Raw genomic sequence first — 27,930 nt, 5'->3', positions numbered from 1 at the left:
TCTAGCTGCAGACCTTCTTGATGGCATTTGTTTACTTGTTTCTTCTTTTTGGCACTCACATTTAGAGACCAAATTAGCAGCCTCTGGTTGCTAAAACGGAATGGTTCACAGAAGAATGCATGAGTAGAGAAGGATATGAGATCAAATCTGAGAAGGCTCAGCTTTTTGAAGAACCATGGTACATCTTTTTAAGGAGTCGTAATGAGTGGTTAAATAAACTTCATGTTTTAGCAGTGTTGCCAGAAGCTTTCAGGAAAAATCTCGAGTTGTGGTTTCAATCTCCATCCACTGGTCAGTCAAGAGTCCAAGTACAGTTGGACTTTTTCAACTAATCAGCTAGGAAAACTGTCAGTAGGGTAAAGTGAAACCCTCTTGTTTGATGTATAGGGAATGTCTTGGGTACTCATCATATTCACATCAATTGCTCTTTCCATTGATTCCTTGGGGTATTAACAAATTAGAGAAGATTGGACACTCTTTCTACAATCCAATTAAATATTGAAGTTACATTTGAGTTGTAGCATTATTGCTTTGCTGGAGTCCACTGTGAGAGTTTTGCCAAGGTTTAAAATTCCTAAGCCAGATCATGTTCTGTATTACAGAAACCTTTAAAAAAATACCTTGTGACACAGCTTCCAGCTCAGAGAGCTTTGAATTATGAAAATCTGAATAACAGAAGAAAAATTAGTGAATTGAGCCACTCTGCAATTTATAATCCTTCACATACCTGTGCAATGCCTTTTTTTTTTTCTGATGGACTGACATTCTAGTATGCTTTTTAACCAGTAAGATTCAGATTTCATCCTTCTTTAATGACTTGCCTCAAGGGGAGTTCTAGAATTTTACTTCAAGAAAATTATTTCTGTTCTAAGTTTTAGTTTCTAATTGGCTAAAATTCTTGCAGAACTTGTATAGAGTGTGCTTTATGTACTGCAGTGTACTGTGTAGGATAATAACTCTGCCTAAATCTCTTCTTCTACTCTACCTCAAGAGGACACCACAAATGACACAGGGGTGAAATTCAGTATTTGCATCTGTATCAACATAGGTAGCTTCAGGTGGTTAGTCCAGTCTCTTAGTTTCAGAAAGTTAATTGCTTCTTATGGTGGAAGAAAGAGAGATTGGTGTCTCTTTTTTTTTTTTTTTTTTTTTTTTTCTTTTTTCTTTTTTCTCTTCCCATATGCTGACTTGTTTTGTGCTGCAGCTCACATCTTTCTCCCTTCAAGTGTTATTGTTCAACAGTGACACCTTCACCTTTCTGTGTTAAGAAGTAAATGATAAACTTTAGGCTGTTCCATATTGTACCATGTCTTCAGTCATGATTTTTGCATTTTAACATAAGTATCAACAGTGAAACAATGGAACACGGTGATTTTTGGGTTATTCATCCGTTTAAGAAAGTTCTGTTGGTCTTTGGTTTGATGGCCTTCAGTGTTGGAAGCTCATCATTGACCCCTCAAGTTAGTGCTCCTACTGTAGTTTTTTTTTTTTTTTTCCTCCTGTGGATATATAACATAATCAAGTACATCAAGTTTGTGATGTATGCTGTGACTGTAACTGATCACTAAGTATTTTGTGCTCTGCCACTTCTGCTTAAGTTCATTTCTGAATCTAGGTTGCATTTTTAGAGCCAGCTGGATAATTTAGGCTCTGTAGGATAGTAGATTTAGTACTATAGGATAGTAATTAATGTATAGTCCAAACCAGCATGTTTCAGTTTCTCCTCTGACCATCAATATCTCTAATTATTCTCTTAATGCTTTCTTTCTGTTTTAAGCAATCAAACCCCTACCTTGGTCTGCCTAGCAATTTTTTTCGTGCTGTCTTTCCATAGATCAAGAAATGCTGTTAGGAAAATTTTAAGAATTAAACAGTTGTGCTGTTCTAACACTGAGCTTTAGGTCTGTATGGACATTTAAATTGTTATGCCTTGTACAGCTGATACAGTGCTCCTCTGAAATAAGTTACAAAGAACCATAAGAACTATGATGACTGATCATGCAAATTAGCTTTTTAAGGGCTTCTACTTTATTTGTCCTTAAATACAAGTTCTTCCATTTGTACCTTATAAAATATTTTCAGATTTTCTCCTTTGAGTTGTCAATTTATTTGCATATTTTATCTTCTACTGTTATGTACAATGGCAAATTAAGCATGAATAGGTTCATTGATATGAAAGATTAGTATGCATTTAGTGTGTAACTGGGACTACTGTCCACATTAATTCTTCTTAGTTGTTTAGAAAAATATGCTTTGATTAATATTTGCCTCTTATAGCGGTAGAATCTCAAAATGGAGAGAAAGCTTGAAGGACTATGCAAGTCTTAGTTGTAAACTTCAGAGCTACAGAGGTATATGTAGGTGCAACTAAATATTTTTGTCTCTTTAGTTAAAGTTTATTGGTTTTTACTTTCTCACTATGGACTTCATGGCGACTTTTTTTCTCTTGGTGTAATCTTAATTTAGTCTTACTACTTTGGCTCTTTTTTTTTTTTAATAAAAGATGCTAATTTACTTGTATTTACACAGATGGCCATCTTATTTTTTCGTTGAGCAATATGCTACACCACATTATTTTCCTGCTGGTTTTCTTTTTCCATAGAAATTTCTTGATTTAAAAAAAAGCCCTTTGTGTGACTTCATAATTACAGTAATTTTAACTTTAGTAGTAAAAAAAGGTCAGGAGGATACTTTTTGGGTCCATAAAATACGACAGTAGATGCTGTCTCAAAGAAATAATTAAATGGAGAAGTGATAATATGTGTGAGGGGATCTTTTTGAGAGTATTTGTAAACTTCTGATTTCTAAATGTTGCCTTCAGGCTTGGTAAGAAAAGCTCAGTGTTTGTAAAGATTATCCTGACAGCAATATGCTGGGTCAATTGTCAAGACATGTTTAGCACAGGGGGATGTATTAATCTGCTACAGCTACCACTGTAAGTGGTTGGAATAAATAGAGGGCTCAAGCAGATGAAGAGGGATTAACTGTGTAAATGGAGCAAACTCTTCAATCACTAAACCACTGATTTTGCAAAGGATTAGTCTGCTTTTGCAAATATTGATTACTGATTTGTTACTGGGAATGAAGATGATATAACTTGTGCAGTTGGTATGTAGTAAGCTATGTGAAGTGTACATCATTCATATTAATGGGATTGTCATAGGCATTACAGAAACTGGCAGATTTATTAAAGCAACACTCTTAACACTGCCATAGTTAAAGTTGTGTCAGCATTTCCGTTGAAAGTTCTATTTTCTTTTTTTTTTTGCTGTTCATAGATCAACTTTAATATTTACTCCATTGAAATTTGGTAATACCACTTTATAGCTTTGACACAATTATTTTTCTGCTCTTTTAAAGAGAACTGAATTAACACTTTTTAAATTAGAAGGAAATACTGTATATTAGTTTAAAACAAATGTTTGCAGGTTTGAATTCTGTGCTTTGAGGGCAATCTTTGGGTGATACTGTGCATGTTCACAAGTTTCATTATGCCAGGTTGGTAGAGAAGTGATGTGTGTTAGGCAGTTGTTATAAAGTGAAAATAACTGAGGAATTTTTGTATAAATGAGCTCTTTTGCTTGTATAAAGGCTTGTCTGGCTTTTTTCCAGTGCTGCTGGTTTATCTGATAAAAGTTATTATGTTGTCTACAAATCCTGTCCCACCGATGTCCACAGACCACAATACTATCACTGAATACTGCCACCAGACCGAGCAATGCTACTCTGTTATCAGGCTCATTCATAATTCATACACCATTAATGTTACAACTGGTTCGGGTTTCAACAGTGGTGGTATTCACTGGGTGGTTTGTCTTTCTAATCCTTGATTAGATTTGTTTGCAGAGATAGGTTTAAGGAAAACTCAGGTGTGGTGTGAGAATCAAGGAACAAAAAATGAAAGTTAAATGAGCTTGGAAAAATTCCCGCTGACATTTATCCATCTACTTCATCATTGTAAAAGTCTTAAGTTGTAAAATATGCCCATTTCTCTTGATGTGTCTTCTTTTTCCTCTTACACAGATATCACAAAACTCAATCACAGCTCTTGTCTTGGTTCTCTCTTTCCCAAATTGTGACCCTTGTTGCAGCATATGATAGAATCTGTGATTTATAAACTTCCAGTCCCTTAACTTTTGGGATTTCCCATGGCAGATGCTGAAGAAACCTTTTCATAGGAAAAGATGAGATGGCATCTTGCAAGTCATATAAGTGATCCTTTTTCATTTTTGGATTTCAATCCCATACATGGTTTCCAAATAAAAATAATTGTTTCTAACTGTAAATAAAAAATATTATTTCAGATATTTCTACTTGATACTAAAACCAGCAAGAACTGCAAGGGTCATCTGAGAAACATTGTGTAGCTTGGTATAACTTAGAAAGATAATTGAAAAATTAAAATGGATATTTCCATTGACTAGATGTAACAAAATGGGACTTACAGTTGGTCTGATCTCCTCTCTCTTGTTCAGCGACAAACCTTCTGCCAGAGTTCTTGTTGCTTGTGTCTCCAAGTGTATGTTTTTTTTTTTTTTTTTTCTGGAATCTTCAAATGGACTGGAAAATATTAGTGCAGTCATTCAGAAAACTTGCGAGTTGATATTGGAAGGTGGTTCTTCCTGTCATTCTCAGTATACTCCAAGGTGAATGGCAACTGAAATTTACATCTGGAAAGCTTTCAGGAAACACAGGAGTGTTCTGCTGGCTTCCCACAGTGTGCTTTGCTGGTTTCTTACAGTGTTTCCCTTGTTCTTTTCAGTTAGGTCCCATGCAATTACAGCAAAACAGGAGAGTATTTTATCTTTGTGGTAGCAACCTCCTTGTGAGAGGCGGTTTGGAAACAGTGATGTGTTTTTTGAACCATAAAAGCTTTGGATTTTTATTACCTCTTTATTACCTCTTTCAGAGTATTTTGAAATAAAGCCACTGTATAAGTCACTTTTGATTTCCTTGCCTTTAATTTCTCTCATGGTCTTGCTCTGTAGATTGATTTTTCTGTGTGCAATGTTATCATAGCAAGAGACTGTAATTCTACCAGAACGTCCCACTTCTACCTACTCAATTATATTTGATATGCATTTTGTATGCTGCAGTAAGGAAAACTTGAAAGACTTGTATGAGACTTCTTCTGTTATTATTTTAAAAAGGCTTGCCTTTACATGCAGACTGCATGTGTAAAGTCATACCTCCATCTTAAACCAAATTAGCTTTCAAAAGCAGAGGAGCTTTGAGTGTGATAGTTCACTGATCACTGAGCAAAGCTTTTTTCTTAAATTATCAGTAGTAGAAGAAATGTATCAAAAATGAGGCAATGAGGCAGAACATTCAAATCATTTTGTGTTTGCAGGAATACATAAAATTAAATTGAAAACTGGCTTAGGACCTCTTCATTGAAATCTGCAACTGCCAGTTTTAAATATGTGTTTTTAGCTGACTGTAGGAATTTGAATCTTTTCCTTCATACAGATGAAAGATTTTCCAGCTCCAACTAGTAATGTTAAAACTTTTTCTGATCAAGGATATGAGCTGTTGGAGCATTTAAAATGCACAAAGTGTGTATGTATGTTTCCTTTCAGAAGTTTAGCAGGCTGAGCCTTTGGCCAAGAGTCAGAACAGTTGGAACTTTGCAGACTACACAGCTAATCCAAGAGGGCTGCCAGTTGGCATAAATGACTTCCATATATAAAACTTAATGCAATTTACATTGAGGTTTTTGTTGGTTTTTCATGGCAGTCTGAGAATTTCCTTGTTTCCCAGGATTTCTTGGGTTTTGCTTATTGTATTTATGGTGTGTTATGCTTCTGATCAGAGCAGGAGTTAAAAGGTTCCCCTGCTAAAATATCCCTCTCACAGATTGAAATTCACATTGGAAGGTTTTTCTCTTTAGCTAAATTTGGCACTTCTCAAACTGTACTCTTCTGGTTTTTGCACTTCTTTTTATTTCCTTTTTTTTTTTCATTAAGACTTTTTAAAGGTGGCTTAAACTAGCTTCTAGAAACAGAACAATTTAGAAAAGGATGTATGCACACTAGAACTTACTCAGGAGAAGAGACAGGGCAAAAATTTTGGGAAAGTATTAAATTAAGAGGAAGAAAATTTATATACTTTTTGTTTTATGAACGTGTGATTCATGGAAAATCTAACTTGCATGGTATTGCCAAAATTTGGATGAGAGTTCACAGAGTTCACACTGCAGTGAGCTTTACAAGATCTGTCAAAATATTGTTGAGTAATAAATACTTGGATTACAAGGACATTGAAAGTAAAAGAACATGTATTACTAATTTTGAAATACAATTTGAAAGTTCATTGTTTAGCTTTACAATAAATGACATTTGGCAGTTTTTCTGCCAAAACATATTAAATCATTCTTGTATTCAGTAAAATAGTTGTCATTGCTTGATCTCAGTGTAGGCTTATTTACTGAAATAAAAGGGCCAGTTGCCTGTCGATGGAATTTTAGGCCCTTCCAAAGTACTAATTAAAAACATTATGACAAAATAAGAAAAGTAATAGGCATCTTCTACTTCTGATTACCTCAAGTTTTTCTTAAGGTACTGTGATACCTGGGTATTTCCAAGGGATTCTTATGTGTAGGTGGCTATTTAAAAATAGTCGTATATTGCAGAGAACAATTGTGGTATTACCTCTCCCAGGTGTTTTAGATATTAAGCTGAAAATTGTGTTTTTCACCTGGAGGTATTAAATGATAGCTTTTAACTTGTTTGATAAGCCTGTGGGACTTACTTCCTGTTAGCCGTGTGGGAATGCAGGAATCATGATATGGTTAAAGATGCTATCCATGTGCAATTTTGACATAATGCTGGTCATACTCCAGCTGTAGATTCTTTATTTCTGGCCTTTTAATTTTCTCTGATTAGCTAACAGCACCTTCTCTGGTTCAAGCTATCATATAGATATTCTGAGTCTTTACTTAGGATTTGTAATCAAAATTGGATGTGTGTGCTTGTCTGTGAGACAACGCTGGGAAATTTCAGCTGGCCTGCATAATTTCATGAGAATTCCCAGTGCCACTAATTAATCCATGATGGTCTGTTTTGACTTGGTTCTGTCTGCAAAGCAAGGGCATTGTTTTTATCTCTGTGTTTTCCTGCCTACTTTATTTCTCATAACAAAGTTTGAAGCTGTTGCACTGGCAGATTTGTATTGCCAATCTCTACCACTGATGCACTTTTATACTAGCTGTAATTCAGGCCTCTGTATGACTGAAACCTGTCTTGTGCTGAAGTGATTGAGTAAACCTTAATGATTCTTTAAACAAAACTTTAGCATGCCTTACAACATTTTTATATGCCTCGCATTACAGTGATGTGAGTGGGAGACCTTGCACAAGAGACCTTTTCTTTGCTGCTGTATCTTTCTTTATTCTTGCCTCAGAATCTTTGAGAAACAGCAAAACTGGGAAGGCTGCTTTGGAAAAGTGTTCAGTGGCCCCTTTTCTAACGCTGTAGGATAATGCCTGCTTACAGCATTAGAAAAACCTCACTTTTTAAAATTCACACACACACCTCTCACATGCCCCACCCCCCATGTGCCATGGGTGTAATTTGTGAAATTTTAATAAATACCTGTGTGAAAGTTAAATCTGGATGAGGGGGTGAAAGCCATGAACTCCTCTGTACATTAAGATGCTATGCAAAATGTATCAGTGGGTGTTTTAGAAGCAATTTGAAAATCATCAAAAGAATGCACAAATCCAGGACAATATTAGCTTACAAATTCAGAATTAAGTTTGGATGAGGAGTATGTGATCCAGGATAATTCCATTTGGCTGTGGAGCCTAATGAATGGAGTCAAACAGGCTGACTCCTGTAATTTGTTAAATGAAAAAAAGGAAATTTTTTTTGTCAAATGAAGTGCTACAACTACTATAGAAACTTTACTCAGAAAACAGATGTGGATTGAAAAGCCATGAATGTAAGGTTTTTAAAATATAAAATAAACACACAGTTTAGGGGCTAAATAGAAATGACTAAAAGAGATCTTATGCTAACTGCTTCAAAGAACTAGATTTAGTTTTTATAAAGAATCCATTCCAGTGTTTTTTAGGCTGCCTGGCCTACTGCCTTCTCCTCTGCTTACAGGAAGGAAGGGAAGAGAAGAGGAGTGTGAAGGGTTTGTACCACTGTCCTTCTAAGGGACAAGTCCGTAAGAAATACTCAGTGTTTAAATCTCTGAGGGTGTGGTATTAATGTTTGTAGCCCAAACTACATATCCCAAATTAGAAAGAATTAAAACTAGAAGCAGATGACAGTGCTTTAAGTATTCTTTATTAAAATACACTGCTGTCTCTTCTTAGAGGAATATATGAAGGCAAGTTATTCTGTGAAAATTACTGTAAACTGCTAGAGACCACAATGGGTAATTCTAGGGATGGCTCCAGAGCAGAACTTCATAGACGAGGCAGCCTTTGGAACAAACACTTTGAAGACCAAAATGCTGACTTTTTGTGAACCAATCTTTCAAAAGCTAAACATTTTCATTACATTTATTCCAGGAATGAAATGTGTTTTCTTTAACATTTATCTTTTGATTCTTGCATGGTAAACTAATTTAGAGCTGCCAGGCTTCTACACTTGCAAAATGCAGAAATAGTCTTTGTGAAAGTGTTCAAGACAGTTAATGAAACTGATGAGATTCTACGTGATCTTCCTACTGATAACTTTTCTTTAATTATAAGCCTCTAAGAAATGGGATCTTTTTTTCAAATGCAGTATACATTAATCTTCTCTTTAATAAGAAGAAAAAATAAATGTAGGGAGAGGATATGCATATGAAAATAAACCACCTCCTCTTTAGCCTAGATTCACAGTGCTTGTGCAACAGATGTGACTCCAGTGTATTGCTATGTACAGATTCAAAGATAATTGAATCCTTCTGTAGTAGCTATTAAAAATTGGTAAATGCTATATTTCCAGATCAAAATGAAACTGAGAGATATGAAGAATTTTGGAAGAACTGTGTGAGAAGGGGGGTAGGAGGGAGGAAAAGAAGATAAAATTACTTTTTTGTGTTGCTAAAAACATTACTCTTTCTTTGCTCAACTTTAACACAAATATTTCAGATTATTTCTGCCAATTTCAAACAGCAGCCTGAGACACAGCATAAAAGCCCTGAGCTAAAAGACATTTCCTATAGGAGCAGGCTGTCCCTTTGTGCCAAAAGATGAGCTGGTGGGGAGGAAGACCAGCCTGGCTGAACAGGGAGCTTTTGCTGGAACTCTGGGAAAAAAGGAGTTTATGACTTTTGAAGGAAGAGGCAGGCAACTCAGGAAGAGTACCAGTATGTTGTTAAGTCATGTAGAGAGAAAATTAGAAAGGGAAGAACTTAATTTGTTCACTACTGTAAAATATAAGAAAAAGTGTTTTTATAAATATGTTAACAACAAAAAGAGGGCCAAGGAGAATCTCCATCCTTTATTAGGTTCAGAGGGGGAATGTTGTCATCAAGGATGAGGAAGAGACTGAGGTACTTTATGCCTTCTTTGCCTCAGTCTTCAACAGAAAGACCAAATATCCTCAGGGCCACCAGCCCTCTGAGCTGGTAGACAGGGACAGGGAGCAGAAGAGACCCCTGAAATCCAGGAGGAAGTAGTTAGTGACTTGCTGTGCTACTTAGACACAAGTCTATGGGACTAGATGAATTCATCCAAGGGTACCGAGAGAGCTGGCAGAAGAGCTCGCCTAGTCACTCCATCATTTTTCATTGGTCCTGGCTCACTGAGGAGGACCCGGGTGTGTGGAAAGTTGGCCAGTGTGACACAGGTTCACAAGAAGGGCTGGAAGGAAGATCCCGAGAACTACAGGCCTGTCCGCCTGACCTCAGTGCTGAGAAAAGTTATGGAACAGATCATCTTGAGTGCCATCATTCTGCATATACAGGACAACGAGGGGATCAGGCCCAGCCAGCAGGTGTCTGGGAAAGGCAGGTCCTGCTTGACCAACCTGATCTTCTTTTATGACCAGGTACCCACCTAGGGAATGAGGGAAAGGCTGTAGATGTTTTCTCCTTCGATTTCAGTAAAGCCTTTGTTACTGTCTCCTGCACATTCTGGAGCAACTGGCAGCCTATGGCTTGTACCAGTGGACTCTTCACGGGGTAAAATACTGGCTGGGTGGCTGGGCTCAGAGAGTGGTGGTGAATAGAGTTACATCCAGTTGTGTTGGTGCTGAGACCAGTTCAGTCTAATATCCTTATCAATGATTTGGATGAGGGCATCAAGTGCACTCTCAGTAAGTTCTCAGATGACACTAAGGGTCTTCAGTGCAAAAAAAAGCAAGCTGGAAAAATATTTTTAATAATTGTGTTATTAATTATGACTGCATTTTTTTTTGTTAGAAGAGCATAAAGAAATAGTGATCACTGTTTTCTCCATATAATCAAACTAATGCATTTTTTTCTCTCAGTTTTCTTTTACAAGGAATGAAGAACAGTGAATTTGAGCAAAATGATTTTACCATTATTATGGTTAAACCTCTGGTCCTCTACTAGGAAAGCAAACTGTAATCAACCACTTAGCTGTTACTGAATTACACTTATCTCCACTTCGCCTGTTTAACTTCCCATAAGCATGCTAAGCACCTCTTTAGAATGCATTGACCTCTGATTATTTCTTGCTTTATGTATCCCTTAGCCCACATTGCAGAAGTGAAAAAAAAATCCTACTGGTAAACAGTGCAGAATAGTACAGTCTGCTTTTATTTTATTTATTTTGTATACAGGATGAAATTTTTACATCTTTAGGTCCTCCAAAAATCAAAATTCCAGGCACAAGGGTTGAATTTCATGCTGTGAAGTGACACTGATGAAACTTGTTTTTATGTAATGGACCAAATTCACTGTTGCAGTAAGGTGAAAAATTAAATCATTCAGGCTTTTGCCTGTTTGATTATCAAGTTGCAAAAATTATAGTCATGCCATAAGCTGTAGTTTTGTGATCTTTCTAAATCACAAGATAGGTGTTTGTGGGAGTTGTGCAGTGGAACCTATACATTAATACACCTATGTTAATGGCTTTAATGTTTTTCTGGAGTCAAAGCATGACTGGTAAAGCTGGCTTTATGCTTGAGTGAGAGCATTTAACTTTCTTTTCACTGGAGGAATTTTCAGCCTGGCAGCAATAGTATTATAATAACTGCCAGCTGCTCACTTGGCACAAGAGTGCTTAGAACCAAGAGGAAGAGCCCAGTGCATTATACATATAATTTACTTTTCTCTAAGGTGAAGGTTTAGGCCTCATAAATATTTTGATCTGGTCTTTGATGGCTTTTGTACACATCAGTCTAAAAATATGCATGTGGATCATAACTTGTAGATTTTATTTTGGAGTACATTGGAGTAATTCCCACCAGTAGGGAAGATCTAGGAAGAGAAGTTATTGTGAGAGATTATTTTGTGAGTGGGTGGTCAAGAATGAAGGAAAACCTGTAAGTTTAAGCAGATGGACCTCCCTTATTTTATACCATGTATTGGGTATGCAAGATTATTATCTCCCTAAATATTGGATAGTTTTGAACTAGTCTTCACATCAAAAGAATAAGGTTCAAGACATTATTTGTAAGGTAGAAACTCTGGAATGGAAATGAGACGTTTTTATATCCTCAACTCTGCTTGCCCACCACTGTCAGGACAATGACACAGCAGAAAATAGATCTGGAAGAGTAAAGAGAAGCAATCATTGGTGCCTTTCTCTATGTATAAACCCACACAGCTGCAAGCCACAGGGCATTTCTTACTCACAATGCCACTCTTCTCTTAGGTGTTTAAAATTGGCTTAAAAAACTACAGTGTACCAAAGGAGAAACCAGGAAAGACTACGATCCTTTTAGCATCTTTATTTCTAAATAATTTAATGATATTTGGAAACAGACCATGCAGTGCTAGGAAGGCATGGTGATCTCTGGTGGTCTCATTTTGAGAGAGGTTTTGCTCTGATCTTGTAGTGGGCTTGACCATAAGTTTCTCAGGAACAGGCATTGAGACACCCAAGAAAGGTAGTGCCAGTAGGTGCTGTCTGCATCCCCAGGTTGCAAGCTTCTTGCATCTCCACATTTAATTTCTTACAGTGGACAGTCTCCAGTGAAATTACAGATAACTGGAATTCAGGCCATTTCATCTACATCCATGAGGGAAGGAGAAAATTCTCCTTGTCGTGAGGACATCTGGGGTGTGCATGGGAGTATAACATGGGAAATTCTGAGCTCGAAAGGAGCATATGTGATTTGAAGCATGTGGCTTAATTTTCTTTATGGTTCTTTACTTAAAATACATAGTAATGCCTTCTTTCTTGGCAGGATTCCTCTGTCTTAGATTCTTTATAGATGGAGTTGTCTCTTATTCAAAGTCTCATACTGCAGTCAACTAATGAACCTCTGATCTCAGCTGCTGGTGTAATGTAAGCAAATGCTGCTTTACTGTTACAAAATACAGTAAATATGCTATAATGCTGCTTTAGTGATACTTTTTTATGAGATTTGTGCCAAGCCTGATGTATTTAGAATGAATGGGGAAGCAATATTCTGATTGAAAGCAATGGCAAAAACCAACTTACTGCGTAAATTCCATACTTTCTGCTGGGAGTTCCCACACCTAACAGTTGCAGTTCACTCTAAATCCTGTTTGAGATGTGGACAAGATGGTGAAGAAATGAAAAACATGGAAGAAAGATAGATAATACAATTTAGAAGTTTCCCGTGCAGAATCTCGGTACTAACTGTAAGGAAAATGTGACTTACTCTCTCCTCTTTCTTCCCCATGTTGTTTTTGTTGTAGTACTGGGACAATGGTATATCCATGTTTGTGCTTTCTTCCTGCCACATATGCACAGCACCTGTGGTTCATGAGAATCTGGGAGGAGGTGGTTCTTTCTCTTCCCTTTATGCTTTTTGTACTACTTATTCTCCCTCCCCTTCCTTCTGAAGGTACAGGGCAATGAAAGAAGGAATTTAACCAGATTTATGCTTTTTCTTTCTTGTACAGCTGTATGTGTCGTGGGATATTACAATTGGGTCTGTTTCTACTGCCCTTTGACTAAAGTTCCATCATATTTTTTGGTTTCCAGGCTTCTCTGACAGAAGGATAATAACACGCATATGATCTGTTTCTGCTTCAGCTACTTACAGATTGTGAGTGGCAGTGGGGCTGACCAGCTGCAGTTTGTTTTTTGGAGTTACTGCCTCAGTTGCTTTGAGGAATAGAAAAAGAAATGGCTTCTCTACAGGTTAAGGGTCAGAGGAGGACTTCTTTCTGCAGTGGCAGCAGACAGTGAAACACTCTTTTTCCATGTATGTTCTTTTCCTTTTGAAGGAAAAGCTTTCAGTGCCCTGTTCAAAATAGATGTAGTTACAGAAAATACCATCACCAAATTTATCCTGCCTTGTCTCAGCAGAAGTAGCAAAATTGAGAGTGGAATTTTGATTCTGTGAAGTAGTCAGTTCAGATGAGAGAATAAGAACACTAGGGAGTTCCCAAAGTATGACGCTTTTGTGGGACTGTGTTGTCCCATTTGATTTGACTGTTCACTAAATGATCACTGGCCGAGCTTCCTCATCAAAGCCCAAACTGATACAAACAATATTGGGTGACGTTAGGTCTAAATGGCGGTTGAAATGCTTAAATTGTAAAATTTTACAATTTGGAGCTGCTTTTGTTTGTATGTTTACTTAGGTTTTATGTCTTCCTCATCTGTGGGGTTGCACTGTTCTACGATGAGCCCTACTGGATGAGGTAGTTTTAAGTGTTGCACAGTGATGCCTCCCAATGACCGATATAAAGCAGCACATGATCCATATTTGTAAAAATATTTGTACAAAATAAAAAAAACTCTTCACCTCCCTCACTCATAATACCATAATTACATCACCTTTTAAAGTAACTGTTAAACATATCACATACCAGCCATCAAGTGTCTTTGTGTTTAATTCCCATTTAATGTTGGGCTGTGATTGCATATTACCAAGCAAAGGGAGGACAGCTGTATCACTTTAAAATGCTTGTTGATTCTGCGTTTGTATTTTAAACACAATAGTCAGAATTCCATGGAAGCTGAAACAGAAATCAGTATACTCCTAATCTTTAAAAAGTAATATTAATTTAAAAAATTAAGTGGAAATATCAATGTAAGTAAAATTATATCTTCTTTTGGTGTCAAAATATTTTGCAGTCTGAAGAGCCAGTTGTATTATTTAAAGAATGTCTTCTCATTTTGAGTATTTTCATGCTTTAAAAATTAGCATTCTCTGCATGTTCCTATCTCTTTCTTGTCTTTTTCCTGTCGTAACTGTATTTAAATAAAACTACCATAAAACAACTCATTTATGAACACTGAATTTAAAAAAAAAATCTATTTTAAGGAACAACCTAAAAATGCAGGAAATTGACATAATCTTTCAGAGACAGTGCTTGGTTCAAGGTCAGACCATTGATCTTTTGCCCAAACTACATAATTTAAAATGGTGTTTTTAGCACAGAATTTGTCTGCTAATATCAGTCCTTTTCTGTATGTTTTTATTGATGGAATGTAATGAGATTACATATATTCTGATGAATAATGGCTGCCTGGTAAACTTGCCACCTACCTACAGCGACTCTTATGAATATTTGATAATAATAAGTAGTAGGAACTTCACTGTGTTTCTTACATGCACTTAAAAAAAACAGCACCACAGGAGTGGTGCTTTTGTTCTGCTTTTTTGCTTGGGGTAAGCAGTATGATATTTATATTAATATTAAATATGATACACATCTAACATATTCTTGTTCCTAATACTAGGAGTTCTGTTTAAATCATCATTCTGTTGTTTTAGGAGGAAAAGGTTGAAAGATGGAAGACACAATTTTTAACATTTAAAGTTGTAGTTTAAGATGAGGCTGGTCAGTCTTACACGTCTATGAATTAGCAGTTGAGAAAAAGGAAAAATACAGTGAGCTATAGTCACCATTTTGCAGATGCAGGTACATTGTACAAGGTGTCTAAAATTAGTGTCTGTAGGTCAACAGTTTTTAGACCTCTGTACAATGTCTTTGCTTTGTGCATTATCACCTTACAGATCCTATAGGCAGCACTAGTTTTGTGTCATATATTGTAAATTAGACAAAATCTGTCAGCAACAGGCAGGACCTTTTATTGTCTCTTCATCTGGTTTCTTTTTGTGTAGATGTGTAATAGAGGGTCTTCACCTTGTATGCTGTTTCAAGGTATTTTGGTGTGAAGCTGGTATCAAAAACCACATTTCTGATTTAATTGTGTTCAATTGAGATTCTTGATTGCGATTCTCTTATTTGCATATTTGAAAACTTAGCGCTTTCATTATCCAACTTGCTTTACAGACTATGTTCGAAACAGTTGCTGTATTTTGTTTAATTACATACTTTTCCTTCTGAGACTTGCAAGGCATGTTATGCAGCTATATTTTTCCGTACTCAAGTGGTGAAGACTACAGCAACAGCTCTGACATTGATAGGTAGATGGTTCAGTTACTTAAAATAATCTGGCGTAATAGTTACTGGAATTCTTTTTTTCAGTAGCTCTTGCATATTGAGAGTGTAAAATCCATAATTTTATTAATGCTTCTAATAGCAGTTTTCTTGAAAAGCAGTGCTTTACAGAATTTGCTTTTCTTTCAGGGAATCAGTTTCCTCCTGTTGCGGCTCAGGATCTTCAGTTTGTTCTGAAAGCTGGATACCTGGAAAAACGTAGAAAAGGTAAGCCTAGTTATCTTTGTGAAAGCTAGTGCATATTTAATGTCTGGGAAGTCTGTATGTCTGTATTTGATGCTGTACACATGAACAACTTTATACAGGAGTGATAAATAAAATGAGAAGAAGCTGAAATGCTGAAGCATTATTGCAAAAGAAGCATAGCACATAACTGCTTCTATAGTAGTATTGCAAGAAAATCCTATTTATTTACTAACACAATCATGCTGTGAAAGTCCAGTCAGCCATAATTCAGAGACTTTCAGATATTTTTGAAGAGAACATTCAGAACGTATGTACAAATACCATATGTTGACTTCATGTTTCAGTGAGCATCAAGATTTATTTTCCTTCAAGAGGGCAAATATTGATCTCAGCTTTGGTTCAGTCAATATTTACCTTGATTCAATAAATCTTGTATTGTCACTTTAATACCCACTTAATGCTGCGATAACTCTAGGAAATATTTAGGAAGTTGTTCATTATTTCCTTATATTTAATGTTACACATGACTTCCCTCTTTATGTGATTTCAAATTCTTATTTGTTTTCTTACCATCAATTTTTATTTCTAATTTTCTTCTCAGTGCCACGCATTTCCTTAGTTTCCTTTCCTTAGTGTCTTTTCCTAGCTCCTCCTCCCTCTTACCTCACCCTTGAAAAGAAGTAACACATTTTTGTTCAATAATGGCATAAACTGACATAACACGTGTTGTATTAATTTCAGACCACAGTTTTCTGGGCTTTGAATGGCAGAAACGTTGGTGTGCTATCAGCAAGACAGTCTTCTATTACTATGGAAGTGACAAAGGTACTTATAGCAATTATGAAAGCAATGATGTTTTAATGCACAAAAGGATATGAAAGATTTATTAGAATTGAAAACTGTGAATAAAAGGTAATTTTAAGAAATGGAATGAAGCTTTTAAAAGAAAGTTATTTTCTTTTAAACAATTCTTGGACAGTGCTGTGAATTTTTAAAATGTGTAAATATTCGTCAGAACCTGTCAGTGTTTTTTAAGGCAGGGAAGCTGAGGAAAAAAAAAATTAAGTTTATTTTAAAGCTACTTTGTTTGCTAATAACAGCTGGCTGTTCAGTTTGATAGTATGCTGGTACTCAACTGTTTTGCTAGACAGAAAATGTTCTTTCTCTCCAAATAGGATGTTAATTTGAAAACATCCTCTAGTAATTATACCTTCCGAGTTCCTTAGAGATGGTTCTATCCAGGAAAATATTAATCTAAAAGCTGCATAGTGGAGTTCTTTATTTCTTTTTAAATAGTTTATGCTCTGGAAAAGCTAGAAATTAAGTAATGTATTTATCTGAAGTCAGCAATGGAAGCTAAAGCAAACTTCTGAAGGTGACTTTTAAATTTAAATGGCCAGTTTGGAAAGAATCTAGCATAAATGTGATATTACTTTGAATTTTTGAAATTGACAGTAAAATAAAACATATTTAAATTCTGTGCCATGTGCATTTGATGTTTAAGGGTAAACAAAATGATACATAATTATATCTCAGTAAATTTTAAAGTACAATAATGTCTTCCCTCTCCAACACTCCCCCACCCCCCAAAAAAACATTCCAGGACAAACCGTCCATCGAAGTTTTTTTTTTCTTTTTTTTGTTTGTCTTTTTATTTTTGAGATTACTGGAGGTAGTTATTATATCAGCTTTTTTTTATTCAAAGACTAATATAATTTGCTCCAGTTTGTTTCCTTCCTTGGTATATTGACTTATTTAAGCTTGTCCTCTCTTTAACACCACAAGAAATAAAGAGTCTAATTGTAATTCCGGTTTTCATTTTGCTAGTTTCCCATCATGTCCTCTTTTCAGTTTTGCTAGCATATGTGCTAAATGATGCTTGTTTTTTCTATACTCTTTTCTTGAGATTTACAGGCTGATCAGTCTTCACAGACATGAAAAATCTTTGCTCAAAAATTTTGAGGAGATGTGGCATGATACTGATTTGGATTTGTCAGTACTGATTGATTTCTTTCTCTGGAAAATTATCTGGAATATATATTTAGTTATACATTGCCTAATAATTTAAAAATAGCAATTTTTTTCAGAAGATATTGCTAGTTCATAAAGATTGTTCTTGATTATAACATCTTTGTATTTTTATCTGCTTTTTTTAGGAAAAAAATGCTTGATTTTTTTTAAACATTCTTTTCCTTTTGGCTGTGCTAATGATTATTTATGCTTTCTAGCATATGGTCTTTGTATTAAGAAGGTAGGCATGTTGCCCACCCGGTCTTTGTCCTTTTATTTTTTTCCTTTCTTTTGCAACAACCTGATTATCAAGTCTGTGTTGCAATTTTTAATACCTGTACTGGAAGTTAAGATGCATGGAAATACGTTCCCTAGCACTCAGAAAGTTGGTGTTATGTTAGGAATTAACTGTGATACTTTGTAGGATCTCTTTTGTTTATGAATCTATAGAGAGGGTTTTTTTGGCTAATGCATTTAGAGCTTTTGTAGGCTGCAGATTGTTTGGGGAAGGTCCTCCTATCCGTAACCTAAGGATGTGGGAGGGGCACATGGTCCATTGGAACTGTATTGAATCACAGAATCATTTACGTTGGGAAAGACCTCCAAGATGATAGAGTCTAACCATTAATGCAGCACTGCCAGGCCCACCACTAAACCCTGTCCTAAGTGCCACATTTCCATCTGTAGTAAATACCTCCAGGGATGGTGGCTCCACCACTTCCCTGTGCAGCCACTTCCAATACATGACAACTCTTTCAGTGAAAAAAAATTGCCTAATACTCAATCTAAACTTTCCTTGGTGCAACTTGAGGCTATTTCTTCTTGTACTGTCACTTGTTACTTGGAAGAGACTCACCCCCACCTCATTACAACCTCCTTTCATGTAGTTGTAGAGAGCATGGCATGGTAGGACTCCAAGCAGTAATTCATGGGATTCACAGAGGAAGCAAACAAATCAGATGCACAAATTTCTGCCCTACTTCCATCGGATTGGTGCTTGTAGTGCAGAAAAAAACTAGTTAAGCATGGTGTACTGACTTAATCTTGTCATATGGGATGACTAAGTCACTCCTGAACTTGCCTTTGCATAAAAAAAAGTTTTTCTAGACTGGTCAGAGGTACTGTCTTCAGGCCTGTGATGCCGTCGTATATAAAATTGCCTGTTGCAGTGCAGAAGCAGCTCACTGTCATTGAGCAGAAACTGGACACCAGCCATGGCAGGCTAGTATGCTGTTAAAAGTGAGCTGTCACCCTGATGGTTGTGAGGGTACGTGCTGCAGTTCATCACGCCGTTCAGCTGCAGAGTGTCAGCATGGATGAGGTGTGTGATGAGGCTATCCCGAGCAGCTCTGGCATTTACTCACTGCAACTGTTTTCACTCCCACTGTTGTGGCCAGCAGTGGTACCTGCTGTAGAATGCTCTTGTGCCGGGGGCCTCATTCTTTTATTGTGACCCTTGATGCTGTACCAGATAACTTGGACCATGTAGAAATTCAGAGTATGTTCTTACCAACTGTAGAACTGCACTGAAGTGTGTATTTGGTGGCTTTGTACAAATTGTGTATTTGGAGTTTTTTTTTTTCAATACTTAGTGCCTGACTCTGCTAGTGCCTCTGTGTTGGGGGATGTAATGCTGAGAGGCAGCAAGGATTTCTGCATCCATCTTGGCTTGTTTTGAATTGTGTCTGTTTTTAAAACCAGACCATAGGTGAATAAACTGTGAAAGCTATTTTGTGTCTGCAGTGATGTGTCTTTTGTTGAGCAAAGTTTGATTTTCGTGCTTAAGTATCAGTGGAAATGTAACTGAGTGGTTAACATGAAGCTATAGGATGCCTTTTTATTATTTGTATAGATTTGTTGTTTCCAAAACACTTTTAGTTCTTCTAACTAAACTTCTCTCCTTATTGCATTGGGAAAGCAAGAAGTGTAAAAGTGTATAAAGCTCACAAACATGTAAGGAAGAGTTTCAGAATCATTTACTCTAAGCTGAATGATGGCAAAGTAAGGCCTGGTCCAGAAGTATATAGTACAAGATAAAGCCTGTGAAATTTAGTAAATGGCTCTGTGTGTGTGTGTGTGTTCACCTAAACAACTCCAAGCATCTCTTTGACAGTTGTGATGCCTGCAGGCCAGTGTATGTCCTTTCCCTGCTTTCTCTTCCACTTGGTATAGTGTTGGGTAGTGAAACAATGTAATTTATCCCAGCGATATAGATGGGTCTAAGTGAATCACCTGCATTTTTTCTCTTGATCGCTGATAAATGGAGTAGATGGAGAAACAAGGCTTAAAGGTTTGAGCTAATCACATGTCAAAAATAGGTGTTGTGGGAAGCACGTGTGTATTTATGCCTGTGCTGCGGTATTAGTTCCCAGCACGTGGCCCACAACATTGCGGAGGACTGTGTTCAAATGTCAGAGCTGGGTGGGATTTTGAGAAGCTTGCCTGGTGCTCCTTCTCATAGTTTTTCCTTCTATAAACCTTTTATAGTCCTCTCTTTTCTTTTCTTCCATGCAGTTGCCCCCTGAATTGAGTACCCTGGTTCCCTATCATTTTTCTATATGATCTCTGGCTGTTCCTGTGTCCTCAGACACCGAGATGGTATGGATAACCTTTCAGACCTCAAAGTGCCTGTGAATAAGGAAAGTTAATTTGTTGCTTTATAAATGATTGAATTAATGGCTTCATTACTTCTTTCTCACTAGGCCACAATGTTATATGCCCTTCTGTCTCAGCAAACTGGAGAGATCAGCTAAATGTTTAGCAAGACAGTAATTGATAACATTATGGTAATTTTTCCTCTGCTAATGGGCACTAAAAATTTATTTTCATTTTTATAACTTGAAAATGGTATCTGCCTGCCCGCCAGTAATATGATGTTAAAGAGGGGTATAATTCAGAGGCTTTTAGAAAAGTCTGAGTTTATTTTTTATTTTTCAATTTCTTTAGTTTTAACATGGACATGTTAGTTTTGGATTTCTCCAGTGGTGAACTGCTTCTATTTGGCCAGAAAAGGGAATTATGCATGCTCAACAGGACTTTGTTGTAGCAGGGTGATGGCAATCAAAGGCATCTATCTAATGTGTACTGGGTCTTCTGCTGTGAGAGTATTAAATTCAGACCTCAAGACTCACACTTGTTGTTAATAATGCGTTATTTAAAGAATAACTACTGGGTATAAGCAAACAGAAGACAAACAATTTAGTGCCCTAAATCACTTCCCTCCATTTCTTAATTATTTTACAATTTCAATTTCTCAGAGGACTAGATTAAGGGAAAAAAGAAGAAAAAAAAAGTTGATTACATTTTAGATCTGCTGTCTTAAAGGGAAGAACTTCTGTGTGTGCATTTGTCCAAAAGCTGGAAAAGGAATTACCATTTTGGAGATACTTACACTGAGCTATTTTTTGATAGCAGACATCCTGCACATGGAAAAGTATGTGAAACTACATTTAGCATGAAGCCATGTAAACTGTAAAACCTTACAGGCTCCTAATTTCAAGATGAAGAGAGTTAAATTATAGATTGTAATAGTATCTATAAATACTTTATCACTCTCTGAAATCTTTCTGTTGGCCTTTGTTCCTTGTGTCTTTCTCTGTAACTTCTTTCCTTTCTACTATCCCAGTCCTCTCTGTTCTTCAGAATGCACTAATTCTTTTTACATGTGCTAATAATATGAGCACATTGCCTTAGGCCTCAAATTTACAACCCAGTAATTTCAAGATCTCATTGAAGGTTTACCCTTCTTTGTTTTAAATGTTCCCATGGACTTAGTTACGCAAGGTTACTTCAAAACGCTTTTTCTCTGCTTCCCTTGAGACTGCCTTTACTCAATATAATATTAGCCCTGTTTCTGTTAACAACATTTAACTCTTTTTAGGAAAAAATGAAGTTTATATGAGAGAAATGTTTAAAGGCTTTTAAATTTTATTCAGATCTGAATTTTATCTATGTTAAATGTAGCCCCCCATATTTGTTTCTCTTAAATTTCTGTGTACTAACTTTTTTTTTCAATACTTAGTTCCTGACTCTCCCCTCTGCTATACTTTTTTATGATTTTAAATTTCTGATGCAAAATGATCTACACAGACCCAGATTTATTTTTCTTTTCTGTGCCTGACATGGGAAGCAGGGGGGAGAGGAGGTTGAGCATATGAGAGCAAAGGACAGCTTATGCTGAAATGAGATTTGGCTTCATTGTGGAACAAGTTATGCTTGATGATGTTCACAGTCCTTTTTATTTTTACAAGACTGATATGACACTTTTTGCATTTCTGTTTTATGTTTTTCTGGGACAACTTAAGGGTTTTCTGTTGTTGAATTGGAATGACAATTTTTTCTTGAGAAAATAACACACAGAAAAATCTTACTGTTCTTCAGAGAAGTGTGTTCCATCAGCATATATCTCCCTAGTTCTTCCTAAATATGCTGTTGTATTCCTGCCTAAGCAAAACTCTGGCTCTGATTTGGGGGTTCAAAATAAAAGTTAAGTATCTGTAATGTAAATGTGCTTCTTGAAGACTCCCACTATATAAACTAACAGCATCTAATTTTAAGTTTCCAAGTAAAATCTTAAGTCTTCAAAACTTTTAAATATCAGAAACTCTTTAATTCTCCCTAAAGCACAGTCTCCAAAAAATATTTCTGATATAAACAATTTATCTGGCAATGTGAAAGTTCACAGGAGTCGCTGTGGCCCTAACTTCACAAAGCATCTTGAAACCAAAAGCCCAGGTCTGTCCAAACCCGTTTAGCTGCAAGCCTGTGCCAAGCAGTGAAGTCGAGGTGATTGTTGAGTCTGATGATCCCAGGAGGCTCTGCCTTCAAGCCTGCACCTGACTGCTCTGCCTGGCCAAGCAGCTGCTGTGGGTCGTGGTTTGCTCCGTGGTGATCAGGCGATGGTCTGATCCTTTTCAGTTGGTCTTCAGTCCTAATTGAAAAGGTGTATTCTGCAAGAGCAAATGGCATTTGTAGACCTCCATTGTTTGTCACCATCAGAGCAGGCAGCTGAGCTATAGCTGACCGGTGTTCTGCCAGTCTGTATTTGTGGAGTCGTTTCTTAGGACATACTGAGTCTTATCTCTGGCTTGCTGCCACAGGGAGTGTGAATTCATACTAAGTCTTTCAACTTTAATAGGTTCTGAGTCAGGGCTGTGAAGTACCTCATTGTCTTAGAATTTCTTCATTTGCACTGCACTGGACTTTATTCAGAGGTTACTGCTAAGACAATTGGAAGTAAAAGCAGCGTTGCTAAGTCTAGTCTATTGCTATAATGGTCATTGAAAGACTGTAATAGCAAAGGATGGATGTATATAAATATTTGGTGGTGTATACAGGTAGTTTTCATTAGCACTGAAATAGTGTGTTCAGAGAGATAAGACAAAAACCGTATAAACAGAAAAACAATCAAATGGGATATGGATGTCATGCACCATCCCCTTCCAAAGTACAGTATCTTTGTGGTTTAACTGCAATGCTCTTTGAAAGAACGAGTACCAGTGCAAAGATCGTTTGAGATTAGCTCTGTAAAAGTGTATTACCATAAAAGGGATCATCCATGTCGCAGAGAAGCAGTCTCAGAAATAATCCAAGAGAGTAAATTTGAATACTTGCCTCATTTTTATCTTGACAAAATGTTTTTACCTTTTGAACCTGGTATTTGTTTATTCTGCCTGCATGCTCCTATCTTTTAGGCTTTTGATAAACCTCCAGCATGGGAGAGTGAGAAATTAATGTGTTTCACTTCATCTTCTCCCTGAGGTCACAAGGGAGGGAACAATAACAGTCCTAGGCAGAAATGAATTTCATTAAAAGGAACCTAGTTAACCTATTGCAAGTTATTATTTCTAATATCTACCTTAGTGTGATTTCATGAATTTTGCATTTGTGTGCTGTTTGAAATAGAGATGGAGGATTGAGCAAATATAAAATACTAATAATATAAGTACTTATTTAACACAGAATAAAACTTACTGTGGGGAAAGGGACTAGAAGTGAAAACAGAATGGTGCCTCATATTTTATCATATAATTGTTTTATTGGGTATTTGCTTGTCCTGGGTGAGAGTTCATAAAAAGGTGGAAAGACAGAGAGAATATGTGTCTATGTGCATATAAGATTACTAGAGAGAGTATTTGACTGGTGTCTGCCCTTATGTCCATGTATGTTCACATGCCTTTGTTAGCCAATTTTTACCCTCTCAAGAGTGGAAACAGATTTTCTTTCCTATTAAATTCCCAGAAATATGACAAAAATTTGCTAAAAACGATAGTTTTTCTATTTTATCTACTGTAGAAGTTTTCTCCTTTTTTTGACAAGCATAAGTAATGGATGCTCAATTTGCACCTAAGTTCTATTCAGCAATACTTAAAGTAGTTTTGCTGCTGTGCCTGGTGCTTATTGTTAATTAATGCTTTTCTCTTCTGTGTAAAAAACCCCCACACTAAATGGCATTTTTTTGATACGCAACTGCACTTTGTTCTTTGTTTGTCTGTGCAAAATGTGAAATACGATGCCAGTCTTCACTTGAATGCTGCACTGTGATCTGCAGAAATTGCAAAACTTAATTACTTTTTCGTTTTTGGTTTGTTTTTAATATTTGCCAAAATATGCCAGAGCACATAAAATCTGATGTAGAATTTGGTTTGAAGGGCTCAAAAGGAGTGCACAGGTGCCGCTTGTACAACATGCAGTGTGTTTAAAGTCAGATCTGCTGTAAGTGATACTTTTATAAACCAGAACCTTTGAAAAGTGGAATTGTCTTTAAAACAACCACATGGCTGTACCTAATAAACTGTGGTAGGGCTCGGTACTTTTATTAGCTAATTAAACATTTGCTGTTTTGCAAGAAATGCTTTTGGAATGAACACAGATGCACACACCTGAATTTATAACAAAATTCATTCTGTATTTTTGCCATGTTGAAAGGAGGCACATCTGGGAGTGGGTGGGAGAATGTGAAAAGCAGCTTTTCCAATTGCTTAAAAAGAAGCTTGAGGTTTATTTTTTGAGTGAAGTGGTTAGTTTAGGAGGCAGCTCAGCAAGTTCTGAGCTAGACAGGTTTTCCCATTGGTTTACTGAACCTGAAAGAGACACTGATTTATAGGAAACGTGTCTTGCAAGTTCCAGTTCTTGGCTTTCCCTAGATACAAGTGTCATAACACGCACTTCTTACTAAATAAGACCACCATCTGCAAACCTCCCCCTGTGGAATTCCTTAGGCATCCTACAGAAAAGATGTACTTTTGGGTACATCTTTCCTTAAAATAAAGCTTTATCTCCAGAAGCATCACTTAATCATTTTGCTAAAAACCTCCGTGTTCTTTGTAAAATTCATGAAATAGAAAACAAAATCTGAATAAACGATAACCTGCTGAGCTACTTACATTCACTGTTTTAAATGAAGCTCTAACTTTGTTTTTTATCTCCAACAGACAAACAACAGAAAGGTGAATTTGCCTTAGAGGGCTACACCATCAGAATGAATAATAGCCTTCGGAAGGATGCAAAGAAAGATTGTTGTTTTGAAATCTCTGCTCCAGATAAGCGCATTTATCAGGTTGGACTTTTTTATGTTGACTTGAAATTTAATTGACAAAGCTGTTACAATTCCAGTTACTGAATTAACATTTCAGTGAAACAACTGTCACTGATATCTTAATGAGAAAAGGAAACCCTTGCTTGCATATACTGTATATTCATATATTAGAAAAAAAAATCTGATTAAACATATGTATGTACATGTTCAAATATTATCTTTTTGGTCAAGAGCAAGGAAATCTATCATCTTTATCTATTGGTCATTTCAATATTAGCATTTTAATATCTATTGTATAGTGTGTCTGTGTGATTTCTTGGATGAATTAAATAGTAAAAAAAAGTTAAAATATGTATCAGGGTTAAATACATATTGTATTGGTCATGGCTTTTCAAGGAAAACCTACAAAAAGGCACATATCAGCTGTGCAATTCAGAGATCTATCAGCCAGACATCAATATGGAATGTAAGTTTAATAAGTTTTAAATATCTGAGATTGCGGTTGAAAGCCAGTTAATTAAGCTGTCAGGTAGTGTGTTGGAGTCTGACAAGAACATTTTTAAGAAAACTGTACCCAGCAGTCTAAAGAAATTCATGGGTGTCTTCTAATTGTCAAGGGCAAATTTTGTTCATCAGTTCTGGCTTTGACATTGATGAAGAGAAGCAGCTTTTTTCTGCACAGCTGCCAGCTGCTGATCAGAGTTTCAAATCCATCATCCTCTCCTTCAATTACGTAAATTTGTCAAAATTAGCTGTACATTATAAGAAGCATCCTTGCAAGAAAAGTACCAGAAGACATGAAAAGAATTGCTAATGGTTTCTTGAGGAAGTGACGGGAATGTTACATTCCCTCTTTATTGCTAATGAAATTGTAGTTGTGTTTTTGACATTACTGCTAGTAGTTATTAATAAGCATTTAATAGTTTACAGCTGCCACTCCCAAAGAAGCAGAGGAATGGGTACAGCAAGTCAAATTTGTAATTCAAGGTAAGCCAGCCTGTAGAGCAGTTGCCTTTATTGCCAATACTGCTTAGTGACAGTTGTTCTGTCTGTTTACTTATCTGTCATGTTAGTACCTGTGGGATTCCCACATGTCCAAGTTTTGAGTAGCAAGTCCTAATTTTCAATTGTATTACAGCTTTTATATGACTTTTCTCTTTCTTCAAGATTTTTGCTTTTCTCCCAGAATACTATATAGCTTGAAAGCTCTCCCTTATACAAGCTCCTTCATATAAACTCTTTCTTACCCCTTGAACAGTGTAAAAAAAAATCAGCACAATGTACTGGAAGGAGCAGGTCATGGAAGAATTGTTTTCATTTTGCATAAATTTCTGCTTAGGCATTCTTTTCCACTAGATGTTAACTTTTTAAACTGCTGTTACATAGATACAGGATCTAATGCTATTCCTGAGGAGGAGGAAGAGGAATATGATGATGTTGGACAAGCGAACAGTGAACCAACAGATGATAGCATTTATGAAGAAGTTAAAGGTATTGCTGAATTCTTTCTAACTGTGTGACTTGTGATCATTTTGTCTTCTCTGCTTCTAGTTTGATAACTCTGAGTGGCTTAAAGGAAGTGAGTAAAGTAGCACAACGAATAAGATACTTTGAGATTTCAGATTTTGCTATGACATTGAAAAGAAAATGTCTTCAGTTCTGAGTGAGAACAGTTTTCTTTAGCAGGGGCATCAAAATAACACAGAACGTGTAAAAGTGAACTCAGGGGACCTTCAGCTCATTAACATTTTCTGGTATGCAATTTTTTTAAATTAAAAAATTGAAAAGTCTTACAGCTTTTTCCAGGAACATACCCATTATTTTTTTTCTCTATTCATTTCGGCATTTGTATTAAGCAGAAGTTCTCTGTTGTTCCAAATGTTACCAGCTTCTGCCTAATACGTGGTATTACAATCCTGCAAGAAAGCAATGTGTTTGTTTGAAAAGACTCTGGAAATGAACTGCAAGGAAAGCAACATGAGTGTCGACACTGTTCTGTTTCATGTTTTCCAGCATGGCTATGATGATACAGAAAGTTTTTACTGTGATCTTTCCAATGTGGTCGAATGATTATGCCTCTAAATGTCCAACTGTATCTGTCAGATGGGAAAACAAAAGAAAAAGAGCTTGGCAAAAGTTTCTGATTATAGACATTCAAGTACTAGGAGAAAGGCTGCTGTTCTTTATTGAATTTTAAGAAGCTGTGTAAAAAAACCAACAATTTTAAAGTTATCATTAGTTAACAAGGGATACGACAATTAATAATCACTTTGTATGAAATAGAGTTCTGTACCCCTTGCTGTTTGGAGCAGTGCAATTATCAGCAATCATCTGAAAGGAAAAATTAGTTGTTTCATGTGATGCTAACTAACTTTCTGTATCTATTAGGTAGAATTTCCTGACCACTGGAGAAAAGAACATTTTACACTTTGTCTTGATTTTCAATTTAAGGTCATTTCAGTGAATAAAGGGCAAAAAAACAAGTGTCTCATGAAAAATGAATATCATAAAATTATAAGATGTAAATTCATATATCTTTAGGAGCTGGTTTTTCTGGTTGTTCCATATCTTTGAATTGTACCTAGATTACTTCAACACAGAATGCACTTTCTGCTGAAATGACATGCAGTGTGTCATGCATGCTGAAAAACTCTCTGCAGTGAATATAAAAACTACAT

At 36.3% G+C, this 27,930-nt stretch overlaps 1 protein-coding gene across 1 annotated transcript in view; it reads left to right on the top strand.

The window, feature by feature from the left end:
• Positions 1 to 27,930, top strand: part of SKAP2 (src kinase associated phosphoprotein 2) — a 120,924-nt gene that overhangs the window by 55,194 nt on the left and 37,800 nt on the right. Inside the window, exons 5-9 of the mRNA XM_041466591.1 lie at positions 15,649 to 15,726; positions 16,447 to 16,530; positions 25,149 to 25,273; positions 26,176 to 26,239; positions 26,639 to 26,743. Of these exons, the coding sequence (XP_041322525.1) occupies positions 15,649 to 15,726; positions 16,447 to 16,530; positions 25,149 to 25,273; positions 26,176 to 26,239; positions 26,639 to 26,743 (456 nt within the window). The remainder of the gene's footprint in view (positions 1 to 15,648; positions 15,727 to 16,446; positions 16,531 to 25,148; positions 25,274 to 26,175; positions 26,240 to 26,638; positions 26,744 to 27,930) is intronic.

The sequence above is a fragment of the Pyrgilauda ruficollis genome, unplaced genomic scaffold (genome assembly GCF_017590135.1).
Source record: "Pyrgilauda ruficollis isolate IOZ18807 unplaced genomic scaffold, ASM1759013v1 scaffold2, whole genome shotgun sequence".
In the NCBI taxonomy this organism is placed as follows: Eukaryota; Metazoa; Chordata; class Aves; order Passeriformes; family Passeridae; genus Pyrgilauda; species Pyrgilauda ruficollis.
The sequence above is the reverse complement of the archived record's forward strand: the minus strand, read 5'-3'. Positions and strand labels throughout refer to the sequence as shown.